A 22,841-nucleotide genomic window follows, 5' to 3' on the forward strand; every position below is an offset into this window, starting at 1 on the left:
AACACAACTTAATACATTTTTCACATATTTAAATGTGAACATTCATTTTATTTTTTTAATTAGTATTATTTTAAATTAGTATTATCATTTACGGTTACAGTTTGACTGTTTGTATTTCGGTGTCGATAAATAAATACTATCGAAAAACATTTGTTTATGTCGATAGCTTTTGAAAATAACTGAATGAATCGATAGTTTTAGACTTTTGAATAGTTCGATAGTGTTTCCGACAAAATAGGCTTAAATAATTTATTCAATATTTTTTAAGAATTCTCGATTTGTAATGTTTTATTTTAATCCAGAAAAATTAGTATAATTATCATACAAGTTCAGAATCTTCGAAATTTGTATTTCTAATACTACAGAGAAAATATATTCGAATTGATTTTTAAAAAGGTTTCTTTTTCATTTAATAACCATATAAATTATTTTACTTTTTTATTTTATTACTAGTAGACTATATTATTTTGTTTTTACATTTAAATTTTTTATCTGTTTTTTTGATAGACAATGTATTTTAAATAATTTTATACAAAATATAGTATTTTCACTGATTAACTTAATTTGTCTAATCAAAACAAACTATTCTCGTGAAGAAGTGAATTGATTGTAAAAATGTAAAATTTTTCATTGTTTTCGTGACGAATTTAGAATCTAATTGCATGAATCTTATCAGTTTTGTTGGAAAACTTGTTTTAGACAAAGTGTAGTCCCATCAGGTTATACATATACACTATGAGTTAATAAAATCTATGATAATCATATGCATGGTATTATTTGTTTTATATTTTGGTCTGGGAGTTTTCATTAAATATAAGGTGAATATTTAAAGCTATTTTAGTGGAAAACGTTGACGCTCGTTCTATAATAGGGTCAATCCATTGTTTGCAAAAAAGAATAATTATTTTAGTGACGGTGCTTCGAGTTAATACAAAAATAAAAAAAAAGGTTTATTAATTTGTGTTATCATATTGACATATTCGAGTCAAGCTACATTTTGTTACTTTTCTTTTTGCTGTTCCACCAACTCCATCGCTGGCGATTTTGTCATGACACGAAGCAAAAAATATTCTGCATTAAAACCAAAGTCGTCAATATGATAAGACAGATTAATAAACCTTTTTTTTATTTATTTTACCATCACTAAAATAGTTATTTTTTTTCCAAACGGAACTGTTAATTTGATGTCTTGTATAAGGTGATTTTTAAGTACAAAAACAGAAACGTTATTGTTCCATGTGATGACTAATTATGTTTCAATTTTGCGATGAAAAAATTAAAGGGATAAAATACATAAATATACCCATCTCAGAAGTACAAAAAAACGAAAAACACCTAATATAAGATTTAAATTGTGTAAAATTATTCTCAGGAATAGGGAATAACACAGGTTTTACCAATTAATAATAGTACCATAAGAAGCATTAAAGTATCATTATCATTATGTGATATTTATGAAAATAGAATATTTTAACTACTAGGATAAAACCATGATTTTTTTAAAAATATTTTACAATATTATCATAATAATTTAATTAATTCATTTTTTATTTTGCAACTAAAATAATTATAACTTATATAATAATTATATTGAATCGTAATGTATTACATATACAATAATATATAAAACAATTACAAAAATGTGGTTTGAAAACAACAAAAAACTATCATTAAATTATTTGATCTTGAGCTGATTTTTACTGATTTTCTAATGCTAAATTTTACATGTTACACTTCTTTCTCAAACTTTAAATTTTTATGGTGTTTTAAGCAGATATATAACTAATAAATTAAAAAAAATATTTTTCGAAATAAGGTCCCCCAACAGAAATAATACACTTAGAATACGTGTATTTTTATAAAATTTCTAACTTTCTAGGCCTCTAAATCCCAAGAAAATTGTTTTAAATCTTTAAAATTTAGTTGAAACATAGATTATAAACTATACATTACCACATTTGAAAATCACTATAAAATAATAACTTAATGGTTTTATATGAGTTCAAAAACATAAATTTTCACAAAAAAGCGTCATTTTTAATAAGTCATTAAAGTTTAGAATTTTACATACAATTTTTTTTTAATGTAAACTTTAAGTTATAATAAGGTTAAGTCTAAAATTTAAATTCGATTAAGTCAATATTGAATAATCTGTTTGTTTTTTTAACGTTCTGGCTATTTTTAACNAATTCGATTAAGTCAATATTGAATAATCTGTTTGTTTTTTTAACGTTCTGGCTATTTTTAACATTTTTTACATTGAAATAGCTATAAAAATGAAATGTCATAAAAAAAAAATTGTTTTAATCTAATTATAGCATAAACCCTGAAAATTAAAAAAAAAAATGAGGTGGTCGTGCAACCATTTTTGGATGATTTGGCATAGATTGACCCACTAATAAATGTAATTTATAAAAAAATTTAATTTTTTAATTTACCGGATAAATTAAAGAATGTTAACTTAGAATAATATTGTCATTATTATTAATCAGATTTGATTTAAAGAAAAATTTGTTTGTGATATTCCCTTAGGAAAAATCCTGTATGGCTTTGTTTTATATATTTATATAAAAATAATTATATAAAATTATAAAACCTATGTTATAATATTTAAGCAAACTCAGTTTAGAAAAAGAGAACTGATTATTTTTATAATACATTTCGGACATTTATATTGATCAATTCGAAAGCGAGGACCATCGACAATATAATTTGTAAAATTATAATTTTATCGTTAGTTTACGACTTTTTGTTTATTATTTGATAAAACTCAATTATTATTTTTAAGGTGATTGATATGTTGAATTGTACTGCGCTTATGAATTAGTAAATCAAGGACTGATAGAAGAGTTATAAACGTTTTATTAAACGGGCTTTACTATACTTCAGGTATAACGTTTATAAGTAGTCGCGTAACCAGAATTTTATTTCGAGGGTCGTCTATGATATTTAGAATATTGTTAATAATAACAATATTTAACAAAACAACTTATACTAATACTTATTGAATATATACTTCTTTTTGAACTTCTAGCATATCGGTATTGATAGCACGTATTAGTATTGATAATATAAGATAATTACTTTATCACTTGGTGATATAAACGAAGAACAGTCGTCGCCGTTTATCTTTGAATTGTTTTATGAACCTTGTATTAGTTTAAGAGTAATCCTTGTCGGTAGTATGTTTTATTCTTCGTTTTTCTAATTAAAATGTTAAAATAGTGGAGTATATTTCCAAAAAAAAAAAAAATTATATACATATATTTTTGCTTATAACAAAGTTTAATTTCAAAAAAGTATTTTAGAGAAACTCAAGTAATAAATTTTTTTTTTCTATGTTAAAACTACAACTTTATTAGTACTTCAATTTTTTACATAGCTTTAACCGTATGTTATTACTATTTAAATATGCTATATTATTTTAAGATTATTAAGATGCTTAAGTTAATGTAATTTTTCCATTTTTGTGAAAAGATTAAAATATATATTATTAAGTATAGGTGGGTTAATGCCACTTATGAATTTGAAATCTATTTGTTATTGTTTTTAGATTTTATTTAAGTTTATTACTGTTAAAGTGTTAATTATTTGATGTATAAATAATTAAATGTACAAATTTCTTTCAATTCTTTGAGCCAATTTATTTGCACACTAAAACTGACATTGTTAGTAAAATTAAAATTAATTTTTTAGATGATCTCTAATTATGCAACAAGATAGAACTATTAAATTTACTTTTACTGAGTCAATTACAATATTTCAAAATAATTTTGTTTGACATATTAAAAAATGTAAATAGAAATTTAATTATTTGCATATACATACATAGATTAAATTGTGTAATTTATTTATGTAAAGTAATTTAAATTGTAGATCTAACATATTAAAAATATTGTAAAATTATTATACAATATACAGAGTGATTGTATTATCATAAACCAGTAAATTATTTATAAAATCAATAAAATATTGAAAAAAAAAGGTTGATATTTTTTTGTTATATAATTTCTTGATTTATCAATTACTATATATAATAATCCCTAGTAACTTATAAGGGTGTTAACTTTTTACATTTTTTAAATGGTATCATGTATATTTAACTAGCTTATAAAATAAAAATAGATAAAATATGATTTAATCAATATAATAACTTTTGGAATTGCACTTAGGAAGTAATTCTAATTTTTCTACCTAGGTAGGAGGAAGAGACAAGTGATAAAAATAACAACACTCCCGTATCATCACCAGCATCCATTATAAAATATTAATAACTTTAAAAATATTGGTTCAAAAGTTGTTAATGAATGATTCTAAAAAGTAATTAATAGCTGATAAACCAAGATAAATATATCTAAACAATTTTTAAATATTGCGTTTATTTTATGAATAACCGAGTAGTTTATGATAAACCAATCACTCTGTAGTATTGGACAATATACTTTAGCTTTGGTAAGATAATTAATAATAAATAAGTAGTGAATGTACTTAAAAAAATTATCTACATATTCAATGGTATATATTATGATGTTTGCTGTTAATGAATGAATATAATTTAATGTAATTATTTTATTTGAATTTAGTTTAGATAAAAAAATTAAGAACCTCTTGATATTTTTCTTTATGTAAAAAAACAAGTCTTAGAGTTTGAATATCTATTGTTCTGTTATAATTTATTTCAACATTTTAATAATATATAAATTAATAAATATAATCAATACTTTTTTGTCAATAAAAATAGCACACAAGTTTATTTTTCAAAACTTGTAATTAGGTAGATTAATTATAAAAAAATGATTAATTCAATGTTTTGTCATTATTTTATGTAATTCAAATTAATGTGAAAATTTGAATTGCTTAATCGTCTTATTGTTATTATCTTGATGATTTTTATATTTTAATTTGTGTTAATAATTTTATTGCTATATAAAATTAACCTATTCATTTTTATGTTTCTTTTAAAATAAGTGTTCTGAAACCAACTCTTTAGTTTAAAATTGTTGAACTCTAAGCTACTTGGCTTATACTAAATACTGGCCTACTTACCTGAAACAGTATCGCTTTTTACATTGTTGTGTTGGTACTGGGGTTTGATTCCGTTGCGCTGGAATATATTGGTTTATTGCCCTCTTTAACACAAGCATATCTTTGTAAAGTAGACGTGAAAGATAAATTAATGATTAAAAATAATAAGAGGTATATCCTATTTTACAATGAAAAAGAAGAGTTTACAAAAAATGTATTTTTATTATATAATAAATAAATTACTTATAAAAACAATATTAGTATTATAAAAATATTTATTTATGATAAATAGAATTTGATTAATTATAAAAACATTTTACTATTATTAAATTAGTTTCATGGTCATTTTAATAATTTATTTAATTGATGTTTAATACTGAATGTTAGTCATAACTGACTGCAATATATTAGAAGCGTAATTACAAGTTGTTTCTATCTAAAAAAAAATTGAGTTATTTGAAGGCATACCTTATTTTGCTAACAAAACTCAGGTTTTCTCATTTGTGAATTTTCATCCTTTTAAATGCTATATAAATAATTGAAAAATATTACTGTAAAATATATTTTTAAAAAGTTATAAAATAAAATTGTTATTGCTGTTTTTGTAATAATACATAAATTATTAGTTTTCAGAATTGAATTCATTCATTATGCAACAGTGGTGGGATCCCAACTCTTTAGATGAAGATAACTTTCAAAGTTCAATACCTGAAAAAAATAAAGAAATGTCAAAATCTAATCATAGACATGAGAAGTTTAAAGAAAAAACATTTACTGTGGAAGCAGATACTATTGATGGACAAATACTGTGCGTCTCAGGAAATTGTGAGGCATTAGGAAATTGGAATGCAGATAAGGCATTTGTGCTTACTAATACTCATATGACTAAAGTTAAAAACAAGTATGTTGTATTCTAGGTAATGTTATTTTTGTTGTTATGATGATTTCTTTAAACATAATATCTTTTAGCTTTAATTCTTGCCTTAAAAAGTATTGGTTTTACTCTGCTGTGTATTTCTTTTTTTTTTGTATTATACACAATCTTTTTTATCTTACTGAACTGATTTTGTTCAACGATATGTTAAAATATCACAAAATGTATACAATTAAGCTACTGGCATCATAATTTTGACAAATTCTCCTCAATTTTTGCAATAAAGGGAAAGTTCCAAAAAATTAGAATATAAAACAGTCAATGCTGATAACAATTTTTTTTTATAAATCTAATCATTAAACTAATTATTTATGGAACTTGAAAATCATATCAACATTTTCATCTTTTAAATTTTTGATAATGTTCCAAAAAATACCCTCTTTAAGATAAAATTAAAGCTAATATAATTTACTCTAAAATAAAAAAAGAAACTATTCAAAGTTTTGATTTTTAAAAGGTAAATAGTCATTAAAGCCAAATATCATAACATTTTTAGTAAAAATGGCCAATTTTGAAGTGTTTTGCATAGCAATGGAATATCTACATACATAGTTAGAAACTAAATCAAATTAGAGCTTATTTAATGTATTTTATGGTTAAAAATAAAAAGCTGTTCTGACGACTACTATAAATAATTGGTCTTTAAAGTAAAAAATCATGTAGTTTTTGTGGATATTATAAATTGTTTCAATTACACATTGTAACATTTTATGACAATCACTGCTAGATATCAATTACTAATAATCTAAAAAATGCCTCAACTCCACTTTGCTATATCCATATGTACTTTACTTTATAAAATTGTATACATTATGTTTAAGATAATTGTTTTATGAACATTGAAATTTCAGAGTCAAATTTAAGAGAGATTTTCTAAAAAGTTGTAGAAATTGCATAGAAACATAAAAGTATACCCTATAATTGAATTATGGACAGTAATCCAATTTATAATCAATTATCAACTGATAAATATCTATGTAGTATAATGATTTATTAAATAATTATGTGTACTTATAAATTATTTAAGTAAATGATGAACAAATATTTATATTTAATAAAATAAAAATAAAATTATTTATATAACATATTATTATTTAAAGGATTACCTACAGTGTATTAAACAGTATACTAAATATTGAAGTACACTTTAAGAGTTTTATTTTGATATAAGTTTAAATAGGCTGGGCATTCCGGAACATTCTCAAAAATTGAATTGATAAATTATTTTTGAAATTGTCTCTTTGAAACTTTTCTTGTATTCAAGTTTTTTTTTTAATTTTCTTAATTATATATATGTATACATATATTGAAATCTCATTAAGATCAGTGTTTTATAAAAAAAAGTTATAGCAGTTTTAAAATAAAAAAATTATTTTTTGAAAATGCAATTTTTTTACAGTAATATAATTTTGAGATATTTGTTTAAATTTTAAAATTGAGAAGGTTTTCCTATTTTTGGCGACGATAGAACCTTAATTGAACCAATTAAGTTAAAATCGAGTTTTTTTGTTTAATTCTCCAACAATAGTTGTCCAGAAAGAGCTAAGAATCTTAAGGACAGATATAAAAAAACCATACCATGGTAAAACTATTTTTAGCTCTCTATTGAAGCTAAAAAAAATTGATTGTTAATATGATTTTAATGTCATTTATGTTCATTAATTTTATTTACAATATAAATTGTTTATAATGACATTCAAGGAACTAATAAAAATTAGTTGTTATAACCAAAATGACAAAAAAATTGAAAACTATTATATATTTATGTGAACATAATATTTTATTATAATTAATGTATTATATTTTTACTAATAAATCGTAACTTCAATACATGTTGATAAATTTCATTTTTTCACTCTTTTACTATTTTGTCTCTAGCTTTCCATCTTTTACAAATTCTAATTCATTAGCTATATTGGAATTTTTTTCACAATTTTGTAAACAAAAATGTAATTTACTTTTTTTTCAATTGTAAATTACTTTTGTTTGCTCATTTTACAAAAATTTAATTCATAAACAAAACATACTGTTGGAGGATTCGCAGGGATAATGTACTTAACAACCATGTAGACTCTAGTTATTTTAGTTGGGGTGGTAACATGTATCATTGCACTGACCCAGTCATGACTTTGATTAGTTGGGACTGGTAATTAAGCCAAATTAATATAATTTGGTTGATGGTATGCTCAATGGGATTACAGGTCTGTGTACATTAGCAGTTCTTTTCTACCTCAATAACAACTAAAACTAAAATTAAACATAATTAATGGCATGACAATTGCAATTAAGTACACAAGCGACATTTTGAAACAATAAAGAAATTAGTGTTATCTGTTGTTAAAGTCATTATAAATAAAAAATGTTTCAATTGTAATAAAAATAACCGTCTTAACATCTTGATTGTCATTATAATTGAGACAGATTAGTATAAAATATGGAAGTTTTACAGGGACTTGCCATCTAAGGTCATTAAACTTGGTTGTTCATTATAAACGGTTTCTACTGTATATATCCTATAGTATATATTTATTAAGTATTTATCAATATTGTTTTTCAAACTCATTTGTGTATTTATTCATATGGTTTTAGTCGCACGTATTATATCTGGACTGGAAAAATAGATTTACCAACAAATCAACAAGTATTGTTTCGATATTTTATTGCTTATATTTTAGAGCCTGATGGTGAATATATAACACAAAGATCTATTTTAGTTCATTCATGGGAATCACATTATGAACCTAGAAGTGAATCTTCCTATGATGGTTAGTAAGTTAAGAGTTATTAGTTTAAAAAGTTGTTTCAAATCGTATAAAGTTAAAAATAACTTTTAATTGCATGATATTTTTATATTTAAATTTTGTATAGAATTTATGCTGGAAAACAACAGAAAAATAAGAAAATAAATCTATTTGTATAATTAAGTGTAACATTTAATTTATAATAATATTTGCACTTGTACAACTATATGGACAGCAATTTTTTTTTTAAAAATTTAAAAATATTCCCTAGAGTAATATCTTATAAATAGAACAAGGAAAAAAATGTTTTTCTGGTAAAATTACTTTTTTTTCCAACAAAAGTACTCCGTCATGAAATTATAAGAAAATTATTAGCAAAGTTCAGAAATTGTTTGCCTTTTGAACATGATTGTTTTAAAACTTCAACTGTTTTTGAGAAAAATGTTCTCTGAAGCTATTTACAATTTAAGGTTTAAAATTTTCACTAGATCTGCTTAAACACATTTCTGAGATAATATGAAAAAAGATTTTCAATTCGTTTAGTTATTATTAATGTGTGAGCTTTTTTTTTTGTCCACATGCAAACATTTTTTTAGAGTAAGATTTTCTATGTGTGTATTGCAATATTTTTTGTATATTTTATCAATTAATGTTTGATAGACATATAAATTTTAGTACAGTTATAAGTATGTAAATTTGTACATACATTATCATAACAGTGCAGTTTTATTAATAGTTTTATTTATTTTAGTAAAAACTGTCTTAAATATACAACCAATAAATACTCAATTCAAAATTTGTAAATATTTATTTATTATTTTTTTATTTAATTTTGTCATAATTATTTTTAGATGCAAATACAACTTATGATCTTTATGGGTCAAAAAATGGTAATAAGCATGTAAATAAAGGTTTTTTAACTAATGAATATGCTGTGCAGTTTAAATTATTTAAAGAACCTATTAAATTTTGGAAAACTAAATTTGAAAATAAGAAGGTATATATTAGATATCTAGATTACATAAAATAAAACTATTGTTTTCATTTTTGATGTTTCAAATTTTGTAGGATCTTATGTGTGTTAAAGTGACACCAATTAAGTTATCAAAGCGTCCATCTAAAACTGGTAAAGCAATATCCAATAACATTTTAATTGAAGAATTAAGTTCACAAGAACCCAATAATATATCTTTTGGATTTCCATTTGTTGAAGTTGCAGTAAGTTTAATTTAAATTTTTTAATAAAAGATAATTGTAAAAATTTAATTTTTATGTTCATGATTTGTATACAAGTTTACTATATTTCATTGTATATAGTGAAGAAATAAAAATATTATGTAATTTATAATTTTATTTAGTAAATATCAAATTTAAAATGAGTTGACATCATGTAACACATTGTTTATTTTATTAATAATTGCTTATTTTACAATTTATATACCTGGGAGACAGTATAGTCTAGATTAATATTTTTTATTATAAATAGTAAAAATTTTAAAATATCACTATGTTTGGATATTTTGAAATTATAGTAAAAGTTAAAAAAAAAATTGTAAAGTAAATAAATGTATGAAAATAACATTTAAATATCTGTTACAGCTTGCCCCTTACATTTTATCTAAACCTTATTTTTTCTTTATCATTTGTTGTAATTTAAATAGTAATATATTATTTACATTTATTAATATACATGTTTAAGAATCTTGATAAGATTTACATTTGTACAATTATATTCACCAATTATTGCTTGGTGATTAGTTAAGTAGTTGAAATTTATTCCCATTCTGAGTTAACACTTTGCTTTTATGATATTTGTGACTGCATAAGTTGCTATTTTTTCTCCAAATGTACTGTATTTTGCCTTAACACGTTAGATTTTGTAAAATATAATCAGCTTTATGACAATCTTTAATCTTCTTTTGTTTTGCGTTAAAAAAAAAGTGATAACCGTTGAGTGATAAAATTAAATATATATTTATAGCTATTTTAATAATATAAAAAGGCTATAATAACAACATAATAAATGATATTTTTCATTTACATATCTAATGATATGTAGTTATTATTAGATGTTTAAATCATTCAATATCATAGAAATATTTCATTCCTATGTTATATTTTACCTGTATTACAATTAGACCTGATTTCCTCTACTATTTATCTATTAATTTTTAAAGCTATGACAAAGTTCCACCAAATTATTTTTTTTATAATTTAGAATATACCTGGAGATTATAGTTTTCAATTACAAAGTCAATTTGGTAACCTTTTAATGCTCAATACTTTACATATATTTCAAACAAAGGTTCATAATTTTGGCTGTATGGTATGAAAATTTGAGTAATGATTATGATGATCTGAATTTATTTTATTTAGTTAATTTTTTTAGGGATATCTTTTTGATATTTTTATGAAAAAAGAAAGTTTAGAAGAGCCACCTTATCATGTTGGTTTCACTCATGTATTACCAAATAGCATGATAAACAGTAATGGTGTAATAACAGCTCCTATTACAAGCATACGCCATCAGCCAATTGGTGAACTTAAAAGTAATGATTGCCAAAAACATTAATTATTTTGAATTTTTTAAATTTGCTTACAAAGTGATTTAATCTGTTCTTTTGATCTACCAGATTGTATAAAAAGAGTTCACTGAGAATATTATTTGAAAATAAAATTTTTTTTACATTTCAGTGGTACATTATATTGATATTAAAATAAAATAATTTATTTGATATTATGTTATATCTTTTAAAAGAATATTTTATATAGAATTTATTTTTATTTTATGGTCAAATTTCAAGTTAAATAATCAAAATGTATTTCATTAATGTCTAATTTTCTAATTAGAAAGTCTTTGAGCTAAGTTTTCTAAAATTTTTGTTATACACAAAATATAAATGTTTGACTTTTTCATATGACACTTTTATGATAATTTTTCTTGCACATTGTTTAATAATTTATAATAATACTAAAGAAAAATAAATATTTTACTATATATAGTTCGAATTTTTTTACTATTTTTTGTTACTTTAATTAAATTAATAATATATTACTTGACAGATCCTACTTTAAAAGATGTAAATAATTTTTCTTAATTAAAATTTTTTTTTTTTTTAGTTGCATATTTAGTAATAAAGCCTTCTAGGGATATAACATGTACATTGGAAAAAAATAAAACCTTAGATTGGAAAAGTTCTTATGATCCATTAGATATTGGTCATAGGGGATCTGGCTCAACTTTTACCAAATTTGTATCAGAGTAAGTATAATATATATATACTATACTTATTATAACATATATGTAGTAATACATTTAATTTTTCATAAAAAAAAAAACGTTTCTTTTTCTTTGTTTTAATGTTTATAAATTATTTGTTTAATTTTTATCACAGGCAGTGTTTTTTAAATTTATTTTACTGTTAAAGGAAAAAATCATATTATAATTATAATTAAAAATATTTTTCAAGTATTTTATCAATTAGGGTAATGATGTGAACAAGGTACTATTCCAAAAAATTTTTTTTAGAAAACAGTAAATATGTATATATTTTTATAATCTGGCAAAAAAAATTATTAAAATTTTGTATAGTAAAAAATTCCATCCTGCATATGAGCCATTGTTTAGAATATTCTAATTTATGAGGTTATGATTGTTTTTGTTAAGTAGATAGAAAAATATTCATTTTTAATAGTTTGCACGCTTTAAGATATCTCCATCAAAGGCTTCTACAGTACGATAATATTAACAATAACAATATTAACTATAATCAGTAGACTTATGTTTATTATGTTCTATTACTATGTAGTTGTTATGATTTTATTTATATAAATATACACAATAGGGTGGTCATTATTTTACGAATTTCTAAATTTCTTTAAGAACATCTTTCCATTTTTTTATACTAAAAAAAAAAATGGAGGGATGTCCTTAAACAAATTTAGAAATTTGTAAAATAAGGACCACCCTAATACATGTATATTTATGTCATAGTACTTCAAACATTCGTGAAAATACAATTGCATCATTAAGAGAAGCAGGCAACAAAGGAGCAGATTTTGTTGAGTTTGATGTTCAACTTACTAAAGATTTAGTTCCTATAATATATCATGATTTTAAAGTGTCAATGGCAACTAGATCAAAAACAGATGTGTTAGCTGAAAATGTTGAAATGGTTGAAGTACCATTGAAACAATTTTCTTTTGAACAGTTGCAAAGATTAAAGGTATGTAAATATTATAAAAACATTTTTTCATTATTTTGTTTTATTTTACATTTTTAAGTTATTTTTACATTATATAGATTTATCATGTTAAGGAACCTTATAGCTTATCTGAAGGTCATTTTTTAAATGACTTACGAAATGATTATCAACCTTTTCCAAAACTTGAAACAGCATTGACTAATGTGGATATCAATGTTGGTTTTAATATTGAAGTAAAATGGACAATGGAGTTACAGGTAATAATAATATTTTGTAAAAAAAAAATCCAGTATAGTTGGGACAAGTGTATGAGATGAGATGATATATAATAGTTTTTATAATTGTGATTATTATAATTGTGGTTTTTATAATAGTATTTAACATCACTATTATAAAAAACCCTTTATTGAAAATCTATTAAATTTTGTGCTGTAAAAGTGTTTTTCAAACAAAAAAAAGGGATGTTTTTTTTTTGTCATCATAAAGTATTCTTAATAATTATTATTTGATATAGATTTCATTTTGTCAAACATCCCGGTATTAGGGTATAGGGTGAATTACCTTCTGGTGTGGGAGTAGGCCAGTTTGGTGCTCCTCAGAAAGGGTGACAAACCAAAGGGTCTTTCCTCGTCGTACCGACCACTGTGCATGTTGGACGATTTGGGGATGAAACTCGAGCGGTTGCTAGTCACCCGGATTGAGGGCTAGTTTGGCTTCAGGAGGAAGAGATTTACTGATGATGCGGCCTCCCTCTTCAGGTAAAGCAACCTCGTCTATGTGCGACCACTGTTCAGATTACCCAGAAGAGGCAGACAGTACTTTGTATATCTTCTTCAAGTGCAAGGCATGGACCCAGGATCTAGACTCTTTGGAGTACCAACTAGGGTCATTGCCTTGCACATACATATAAACAAATCCTAAGACCCTGGCCTAAACAGTGCCTCAAAGTCATGTTTTGGATCAGCTCTTGATTAATTTTGGGCTGATTCAAAACACAGTGGTGTGAGTTATATTGCGATGTTGGCCGAGTTGAAGTAATGCCTTACAGAAGTTCTAAGATGGCCAACAACAAGTAGACCATGAAAAAAAAGACATCTCGGTATATTATTAAAAGTTGAAAATAAAGTTATTATTTTAATTGCTGATTTCTTATAGTAGAATAATCATCAGATAAAATTTATTAAAAATATAGTTCATATCCAAAGCTTTTATTTGGCATAGGTTAAATGTTATCAGACCTCTAAAAAATTTTATTTTTCATGTGTTGGTGGTTTTTTTTTTAAAACTCTTACTGTACTTAAGTTTTCATTGGATTTTCATAAAAAACGCACAAAAAGAAATTTTAATGTATCCATTATTTTTATTAAAATTTGATTAAGGTTAGTGATTTAAAAAATAAGTTATAAAATACAGAAAAAAATGCCTTTTTTATACGGTAGCTTTATTTTAAAATATTTTTTTTGTCATTATAGGTTTAAAAATTTTAATTTTAAATTAAAATTGAGTTCTTTTAATACATAAAGCAACAATTTTGGTCCAGTGAAATTCGAAAATTTTCTTGAACAGACAAAGAAAAACTCATCATGGTTAAACCAATCCTTCTCAGCTTCATATTGAAGCCTATTTGTTAGATTTTATAGAAAATATGTTATAAAAAAATGTAACTTTCAGGGTACATTTACATCTATGTATGTTGTCTATAAATAACTGTTTATTAGCTTTGATTCTAAGCTAAGAAGGTATTAATTTTACCAAATTAAAGCTTATGTCATGTACTATAAAATGAAAAAAAAAATTTGTCCCGACACCTTATCTTCTATGTGCAAACGGCTGCTGTAGATAAAAAAATTCTATTTTTGTGTTAAAATTTTCGTTTTTTAATTTTAAATTTTCAACTTTAAATTGCTGTAACTTTTCAAAAAATGTGTTTATCAACACAATTTTTTCTTTCTAAATACATTATATATACTTCTTTCATTTGACATACTTTTTATTTAAATTGGACAATTTTCCCTTATACAGGGGCGTTCTAAAGTTGAATCATACGTATAAAAAGTAGAACTTTTTCTACTTAACTTTTGAAAATGTTCCTAAATACTGCGTTCTTTAAAGATATGTTAAATAAAATAACTAATAAAATACTGCGTTCTTTATTTCCGGAAATATTGACACTTATATTTAATCTTAAATTAAACCTTATATTACATACTTTATTATGGAAAAAAAAAACGAAATATAGATTTTATTTTTGGTGAAAATGCTATCTTACACTTTTATGATAATTATATAATTTAATTAAATTAGAATAAAGTTCATAAGACATATGAAGTTAAACTTATTTAATTTTTTTTGCTTTTTTAAAGTTGAAAAAGTAACTTTAAAATTTGAATTAGCTTAAATTGCTAATTTTATCAAACGACCGAAAGCAACGAACAATTGATGAATCATTAAAACTTGTCTTTCATGCTTAGGCTACGAGGTTCGAAGTCGCATATGGCAATTTATTTTCATATTTCTTTTTGAGTTAAAAAAAAAATGTTCAAATAATTTGATTTTCATCTCATTTAGATTCAATAACTTCAATAAATATCAAGGATACCATCATTGTAGTCTCTCCCGCGAGAAGAAATTTCTTATTCATGTTAATATTATTTTACTATGTGTTTTTTTTTGTGGCTGCAATTTATTTTTCCAGCCCTCACTTAACCTACTTTTTTCAACTAAACGTCAAATGATTACAATTCTTATTTAGTTGAAGATATTATCCTCAAAAATTGAAAAATAATCAAATAAAAAATAAAGCATAACCAGCTTTATTCATCCATTTATCCAAATAAAAATCATTAATTTCTAATATTTTTAAAGTATTTATTGTCGAATTAGGTTTGATGTAATAAAAGTATTTAATTACAATAGTAAATAATTTTATTTTGTAATTTATTAATATTAAATCATAAATCTAAAAAAAAAATATTTTTAGTTTCACACGAATTTAACAATGAATTTTTACAATTATAATCAAATTTTATAATACGCCCACAATTGAGTAGATTTTTTTAAAAACTTTTTGTTTGATTTTTTTAGTTAAAATAAATCATTCAAATTTATTCATTTCTGTATACTTCAATTGTAGAATCTTTTTAAATACCTAAAGTTAATTAAAAATGATTTTATGATTTCTATTTAAGTGATCTATTACGATACAAATGCCAAAAATTGAGCTTTTCTGATAAATTTACTGTAAATAGTAATTATAAAATTTCCTGACTGCATATTAATCTTAACAATACCATTTTTTTCTATTTAATGATGTCGATTTCAAACTTTTAATTGAGCTAAAAGTTATGGTAATAAATAAATTTTTTTTTTATTACAATCTTTCATTTCAAAGGACAAAAATAAGTAGGTTAAAAATGATTACTTTTAACATATTAAAAATCAAAATCAATAATAATTTGAAAACAATTAATTATAAAAATTTTTGAATCTAAGAATTACTAATTTGGATATAAATAAGGAAATTGGAGATCATGTAGCTTTTAGAATGATCCATTAATTGTTTAAAACATTATCTACAGATTTGCATCAAAGCGTTTTTTATGATAAAATCTATACTGGACCCAACTATGTCATGTCCCCACTGTGCTGGGTTTTTTCTGTTCTGCACTAACAAATATAAAATAATTTATTAGATTTGGAGGTAATTTGTTTCTACTTAATTATTTAAAAATTTCTTGAAGGTCTAACCCAAAAATTTTTTATTTATTTTTGACTTCATTATATAACTTTGAAGTATCAGTAAAAATAAGATAGTCTAAGAATTGCTGTTAGCTAATTATATATTTTTTAAGTTAAATAAACAGAGTTACTGGCTTTTAGAACTTTTTAATGATTTTTTTTTTAATTTTTGTAGAAACAAATTAATTATTGAATTAATAATAATTTTATTATTCAGGATGGAACATATGAACTTGATAATCCTTTTGATATGAATTTATTTGTTGATAAGATCTTGAAAACTACTTTTGATTTTGCTGGAATACGTAATATTGTATTTTCTTGTTTTCACCCAGATGTTTGTACAATGTAACTATAAAAAATTTTTTTTAAAAATGTGTAATGAAATATTAATTTATTTTATTCAAGGCTTAAAATGAAGCAAAATAAGTATCCTGTTCTTTTTTTAACTCAAGGTGTAACTAAAAGATGGCCTTCATATGAAGATATTCGTTGCCATACCGTACAAACAGCAGTTTACCATGCTGCTTGTCATGATTTGATGGTGAGTTAATTCATATTTTAATTTATGACTTTGATTTTTGGTAGTAAAAAAAAATGATTGATTGATAGCTGTTATAACCTATTTTTAAATACCATACCCATACCTTCACACAGTACACATCCCGAACCATATAAAATTATTCCAGTGCTTCTTTTTTTTAGTAGTATTTTTAGATGTTTAGAGACATAAATTTTCAAAACATTTGATATCTTTTGAATGTCCTAAGACACCGTAACAAATACTTTTCATAAGTTTTTCTATTAAAGAAAATATTCAGATATCCACTTGAGTCAATTTTAGGTTATAGGGGAGGGTTTTAAGAGCATTGTTTTTATTTTTGAGCCAAAAACTATCAGTTAAAAATAACTTAATAAATAGACTGATGGTTATAACAAAGATTCATGAGTTAACATTTGGATATTCTTAAGATACATTTCCTTATTCAACTTTGATTTTATAACGCACTCCTTGAGAAATTTGTTATAATTTTCCTTTTTTTTTTTAATCATTATTATTTTGATCTACTTTAAATATATTTACAGCACATAATATTACTCAAATTTTTTTTAAACATAGTAGATAGTTGATATAGTGTAAAACCATTAGGGTTTCTATACTCTGACATATTGAAGAGGATCTTTTTATGTATTATTCATTTCCATACAAATAAAAAATGCCCGTTATTTAATTGCTACATATTATGTACTCATATCTTTTATTCTTTTATGTTAAAATATAGAAAAACTGAATTAGATATTTTTTAGCAATCTTTAGTGGGGCATAGAATGTAAGTGCATTATATAAGATAACAGGTTGTTCGAAAAGTCTCGGGACTGACGCATAGATGACGACTTTAATAACTTATCCTTACAATTTTTAGTTAGTACCAACCTTTAAAAGAAATGTCAAAATTTCATGACATTTCAACAACCCATTCCAGTGTTTACAGTCTTTGTAGTGAAGCTACTTTTGTTATTTTGTAAACAATGGATAAAAATTATTTATAATTAATTAATAAAGGTTAAAATACTAAGGTTAAATTTTCTTTAAGCTTAATCACATCAAATTGTTTTATGATAGTGATTTTATTACTATGGGAAATCAATCTATAGTAGTCTCTTCTATATCTATTCCCACTGTACTGTACCCTGACTGTACTGATGTTTTGATATTGATAACATGATTTCATGATCAATGATCATGGCAATTTACCTAGTTCAGTGAGTAAAGCATCATGCCTCATTCCATAGGTATTAGTGTTCGATTATTTATATAGGTTATTGCAAATCCTTTGGTTTAAGAGATAATTTTAAGGAAGAACATTTAATGTTATTTTTATAAAAATTAATACAACATATTTCAGTTTTATTATTAATATTTAAGCTAATTTCTAATAATATGTTTTTAAATCTCATTTACTATAAAAAATAATTTTTAGTGTTAATTAATATTCAATTCTTTTGTTTAATAGGCTGCATTTTAGCTTATAAATAATGATTTATAAATCAATTTAACATGATTATATCTATTTTGATACATTATAGGGAGTCAATGTACATTCTGAAGATTTGTTACGAGATCTTTCTCAAATTAATATGGTTAAAGAAACTGGGTTATCATTATTTTGTTGGGGTGAGGACAATAATTGTAAAGATGTTGTAAACAAGTTAAAAAAACTTGGTGTAAATGCTATAATTTATGATAAGTATGTTTTAATTTTTAGGTTAAGATTTTTTTCTTATGATATGTACAATTTTTTTAGATTAGACAAGAGTGAAGAAAAGCAAAAATCCTTAGAAAATCCCACTATATTTATTACTGAAGATTGTTGTGATCAAAATATTGTGCTTATGAACCAAGAATTATTAACTGAAGACATGAATAGTGGTGACAGTCAAAATAAAGTAAATTTCAAACTTGTAGAACTATTAAAACCAATACAGTAAAACTCGGTTACACCAAGATTCAAGGAACAGTATATTTTGTTTTTTATAGTTGATAGGTTTTATATTGTTGTTGATACTGCAACAGTACATGTCTCAGTTTCTGCAGGTTTTCAGCAAAATAAAAAAAAATTTGAATGACATGTTTTAATACAAAAAATGATTTTATTTTAATGACATACAATGAATTTACGAGTCTTAAAAATATATATATATATATATATATATATATATATATATATATACAATAAAAAATGTCCAAAAACACTGATAAAAATTTCATTTTTTTAATTTTTGAGATACGCATTGTTACATTATAAATGACAATATGTTTAGAACAAGCACTCATAAACCTGGGGTTCTGCTAATTTTAAACAATATTTGCTTCTTCTATTCGTTACTTGTAACTATTTTCAATGTAATTAATATAGTCCTATTTTCAAAAAAAATATGCTGAAAGAAAAATAAAACTTTTCTATTATTACGAAAATATTTCACAAAAAAGTATAGCTATTTTAAGGTAATACTACTAAAAAAAATGCTGTTATTCAGAATTTTTTAAAAATATTAAGCAGGTTTATTTGAATATTGATGGTTATATCTTTAACTTATATACAAAATGATTAATTGTGAAACCCAGAGTGGGATTGCACCATATGGTGCAGGACTTCGCGTAGATTGACAAAAGAGAATTTCAACACATAAATATGAACAAAATCTTAAGACGCCAACCTAAACCAGCGCCTCAGGTCCTCCTGTACCAGGCGGCATGGCTGTCTTTGTCTCGAGCATTTTGCATCCTTCTTTTTTAAGACGGATTCGGCGAACGACTGGTCGAGTTTCCACGCCTTCTGGCTCCCTAACATCAGGTCCACTATGGGTATACCTAAACTGACCATTTTTTTTCAAACTTAAAACGGGACATACTGCTTATATTATAAATTTTGAAAATTAATTAATATATAGGTATACCAGTCGGAATGTTAACAATAAAAAGGAACAAAACTTTCTTATCTGTTTTATTTCGTGTTTACATTAGTTGAAATTACTTTTACATCAGTTTTATTGAAAGAACTATTCAGTGACAGTAATTATTATTAAACTATATTGAACAAACATATTTTTTTTAGTTACATTTAAATTTCTCAGAGGAACAAATTTGTTTCAATAAAGATGGTGATGATTTTAAATAAGAGTGAAATTCTTGACACGTTTTGTTTATATTAATTTTTGTTATCAACATCGCCTTCAGAACTGAAACTTGCAAGTGAATTTTTTCAGACGTCTACAATTTGTTCATTAAAGAAAATATTCTCTCTACTGGAACATTTGTACCATGAAGACATAAAATATATTCAATCAAAATACAAAAATGCTCGTGTTGTAGATTGTTGGCGCGGAAGTGATTGAATACTTCCACCCAACGAGTTTCTGTCTAAACTTTTAAATTATTTCATTCAATAATTTTTTCTAAAGTGACGTAGTTCAGAATTAGTGTAAATTCATTAAATATTTCTATATCTTTAATGCTTTCAATTTTTCCCTTTTCAATTAATAAATCTGATGCTTTTTGTACACCTTCCCATGTGGGTACTTTTTTTAAATCTGCCCAATAAAATAAATCCATTTCCTTAATGAGAAAGTGAGTCCATTGTTCCAAATACTCACTGCTTGTNGGTACTTTTTTTAAATCTGCCCAATAAAATAAATCCATTTCCTTAATGAGAAAGTGAGTCCATTGTTCCAAATACTCACTGCTTCGTTCATAAAATTCGGTTGCTCTTTTTTTCACGAAATCTTCGTCAATATTATAGCCATTATCTTTCAGTTTTGCGATCAAATTACGCACAGTAAATGGAAAAAACTGATTTCTTTGTTTCTGAATCAAATTCTCTTTGAGTTGAGTGATTCTTCAGCAACGTCAATTGCCAATATATTTTGACCTTCAACCTTCAGAACAGCTAGGTGAAAACTTGATGACTGAGCTTGTAAAAAGTAGAGCCATAATCTGAGGTAGGATCTCCAAAAAAGTCCTTGCTTGATTTGGGACATTTCTCAATGCTCAAAAAATAGTTCTTTAAAGGCTAGTACAAAGCTCTCTCCAAAGCGGGTATGAGCGAGAGTCAGCGAGTTTTGCTGTAGCCACGCATTTGCTGATATTCTATTTCAGCTTCAGCGCAAAATTCCTTCAGAGCTTCAACTCGAACCGTATAAATATAAAAAAAATGAATATATCTTCATAATTATGCTTTCGTAATCTAAAGGTAGACCGTCTGCAGCAGATTTTATTGTATTGTGAATAATATGGGCTATACCATATAGGGCTATACAATATACCAATCAATGGTTTTTTCAATGATAATTGTAATTTCGCTAAGACATTATTAATTCCTTGCCTAGTTGCTCCCCCAAAATTGACATTGGCATTATTGCTACAAAAAGCAACAAGTGATTCTCTGTCAATACTTGCTCTAAATAATTGACAATGATATCAGACAATTCACCTGGTTGGTCTTGGAGGTCTAAAATTTTTACTTGTATACCTTCGTAAGATTTAAAAAACGCACTACGAAGGGGTATATTTTTTTGTTGCCGTGGTTTGAGGCGTCGTTTAAAATTGTGACAAAGTTGGACTTACTGAAATCATCTTTTAATTGTTGGATCGCTGTACGCGCCAAAACATTTACCACAATAGCTTCTGTTTTTGTACGCGCGCATGCAAATTTCTTATCAAAGCAGGCTTGAATTAATTTCGACGCGCAATCATTTGATCGAAAACTGGTTTTCTTGCACAGTGTGATAAGCCCAGACACCTTCAGCCGCGGCAATATCCAAATCCTTTGAAGATTGTGCGTTTGAACTTTTGAAAAAGTTCAACATTGAAGAGCTGGAAGCAGCGGCACGATCAGCATTTTTATGTTTCTCGGACTTCAAATGTTGTGCAATGTCACTAGCACCACTATGGGAAACACTAAACTCAGTACGGCACTTTTCGCATTTGACATCCGAAGAAATTTTATTTTGCTTAACGAATGGATACTTTGCTTGTAGATTCACATTGAATGAACACTTGCGTTTTGGCATATTTACTACGCTCGTTACCTAGGTAACCGATAGCGTGCGCAGCGGGAATTACCCACCAGGTGACCGACAATGGCCTCCTATTTAAAATTTCGAGCGGTTTTAGAAAACGGGACTTTTTAGCGTCTCCGATGAATGTTCGGGGACAACAGGACCGGCGATCGAATAAAGGAATAGTCGCGTTCAAAACGGGACGTTTGGTCACTTTAGGTATACCCAACCAAACATAATATGATAATATTCTAGAACATGTTGACTGAGTCGTTTTATATTAATATAATATTAGTAATATTTAAAAAGTTTACATCCTTTTATTGGCGCTTATATACTATTTTTGCAAATATAGGTAAATAACCTTAACTATACACCTTATTAATGGAATATTTTCATATTAAAGTTATAAACTTAACTACGATCTACTTGTATAATACTCATCAGGAAATAAGGAATGAAACTAATATTTATGGTTTATACTTCAGCACTTTTATTTTGTCTTGTATTTAATAATTAAATAGTACTTAAATTTACAAATAAATAAGTAAACTAACACATGGGATCACATAACGTTTTTTAGCTTCGATGCGAAGTTGAAATTAATTGCGTATTAATTTTCGATGTGTGGGTGTGTAT

The 22,841-nt window shown here is 24.8% G+C and overlaps 1 protein-coding gene across 7 annotated transcripts in view; it reads left to right on the plus strand.

Annotated features, from left to right (window-relative positions):
- The first annotated feature begins 3,114 nt into the window (after nucleotides 1–3,114).
- LOC126899797 (glycerophosphocholine phosphodiesterase GPCPD1-like) overlaps nucleotides 3,115–22,841 on the plus strand; it is a 32,501-nt gene continuing 12,774 nt past the window's right edge. Inside the window, exons 1-14 of one of the 7 annotated variants that reach the window (XM_050675005.1) lie at nucleotides 3,115–3,390; nucleotides 5,652–5,926; nucleotides 8,549–8,724; nucleotides 9,552–9,697; nucleotides 9,769–9,918; nucleotides 10,919–11,026; nucleotides 11,090–11,249; nucleotides 11,821–11,962; nucleotides 12,695–12,926; nucleotides 13,004–13,162; nucleotides 16,861–16,991; nucleotides 17,052–17,187; nucleotides 18,732–18,892; nucleotides 18,950–19,091. In XM_050675005.1, coding sequence (XP_050530962.1) covers nucleotides 5,676–5,926; nucleotides 8,549–8,724; nucleotides 9,552–9,697; nucleotides 9,769–9,918; nucleotides 10,919–11,026; nucleotides 11,090–11,249; nucleotides 11,821–11,962; nucleotides 12,695–12,926; nucleotides 13,004–13,162; nucleotides 16,861–16,991; nucleotides 17,052–17,187; nucleotides 18,732–18,892; nucleotides 18,950–19,091 — 2,094 coding nt within the window. In that variant the 5' untranslated portion in view covers nucleotides 3,115–3,390; nucleotides 5,652–5,675. Of the gene's footprint in view, nucleotides 3,391–4,275; nucleotides 4,453–5,566; nucleotides 5,579–5,651; nucleotides 5,943–8,548; nucleotides 8,725–9,551; nucleotides 9,698–9,768; nucleotides 9,919–10,918; nucleotides 11,027–11,089; nucleotides 11,250–11,820; nucleotides 11,963–12,694; nucleotides 12,927–13,003; nucleotides 13,163–16,860; nucleotides 16,992–17,051; nucleotides 17,188–18,731; nucleotides 18,893–18,949; nucleotides 19,092–22,841 lie in introns of those variants that run through there. The other 6 variants (XM_050675004.1, XM_050675006.1, XM_050675007.1 and 3 more) reach the window with 6 other exon arrangements.

Source organism: Daktulosphaira vitifoliae, unplaced genomic scaffold, assembly GCF_025091365.1.
Source record: "Daktulosphaira vitifoliae isolate Bord-2020 unplaced genomic scaffold, ASM2509136v1 Scaffold_2, whole genome shotgun sequence".
Lineage (NCBI taxonomy): Eukaryota > Metazoa > Arthropoda > Insecta > Hemiptera > Phylloxeridae > Daktulosphaira > Daktulosphaira vitifoliae.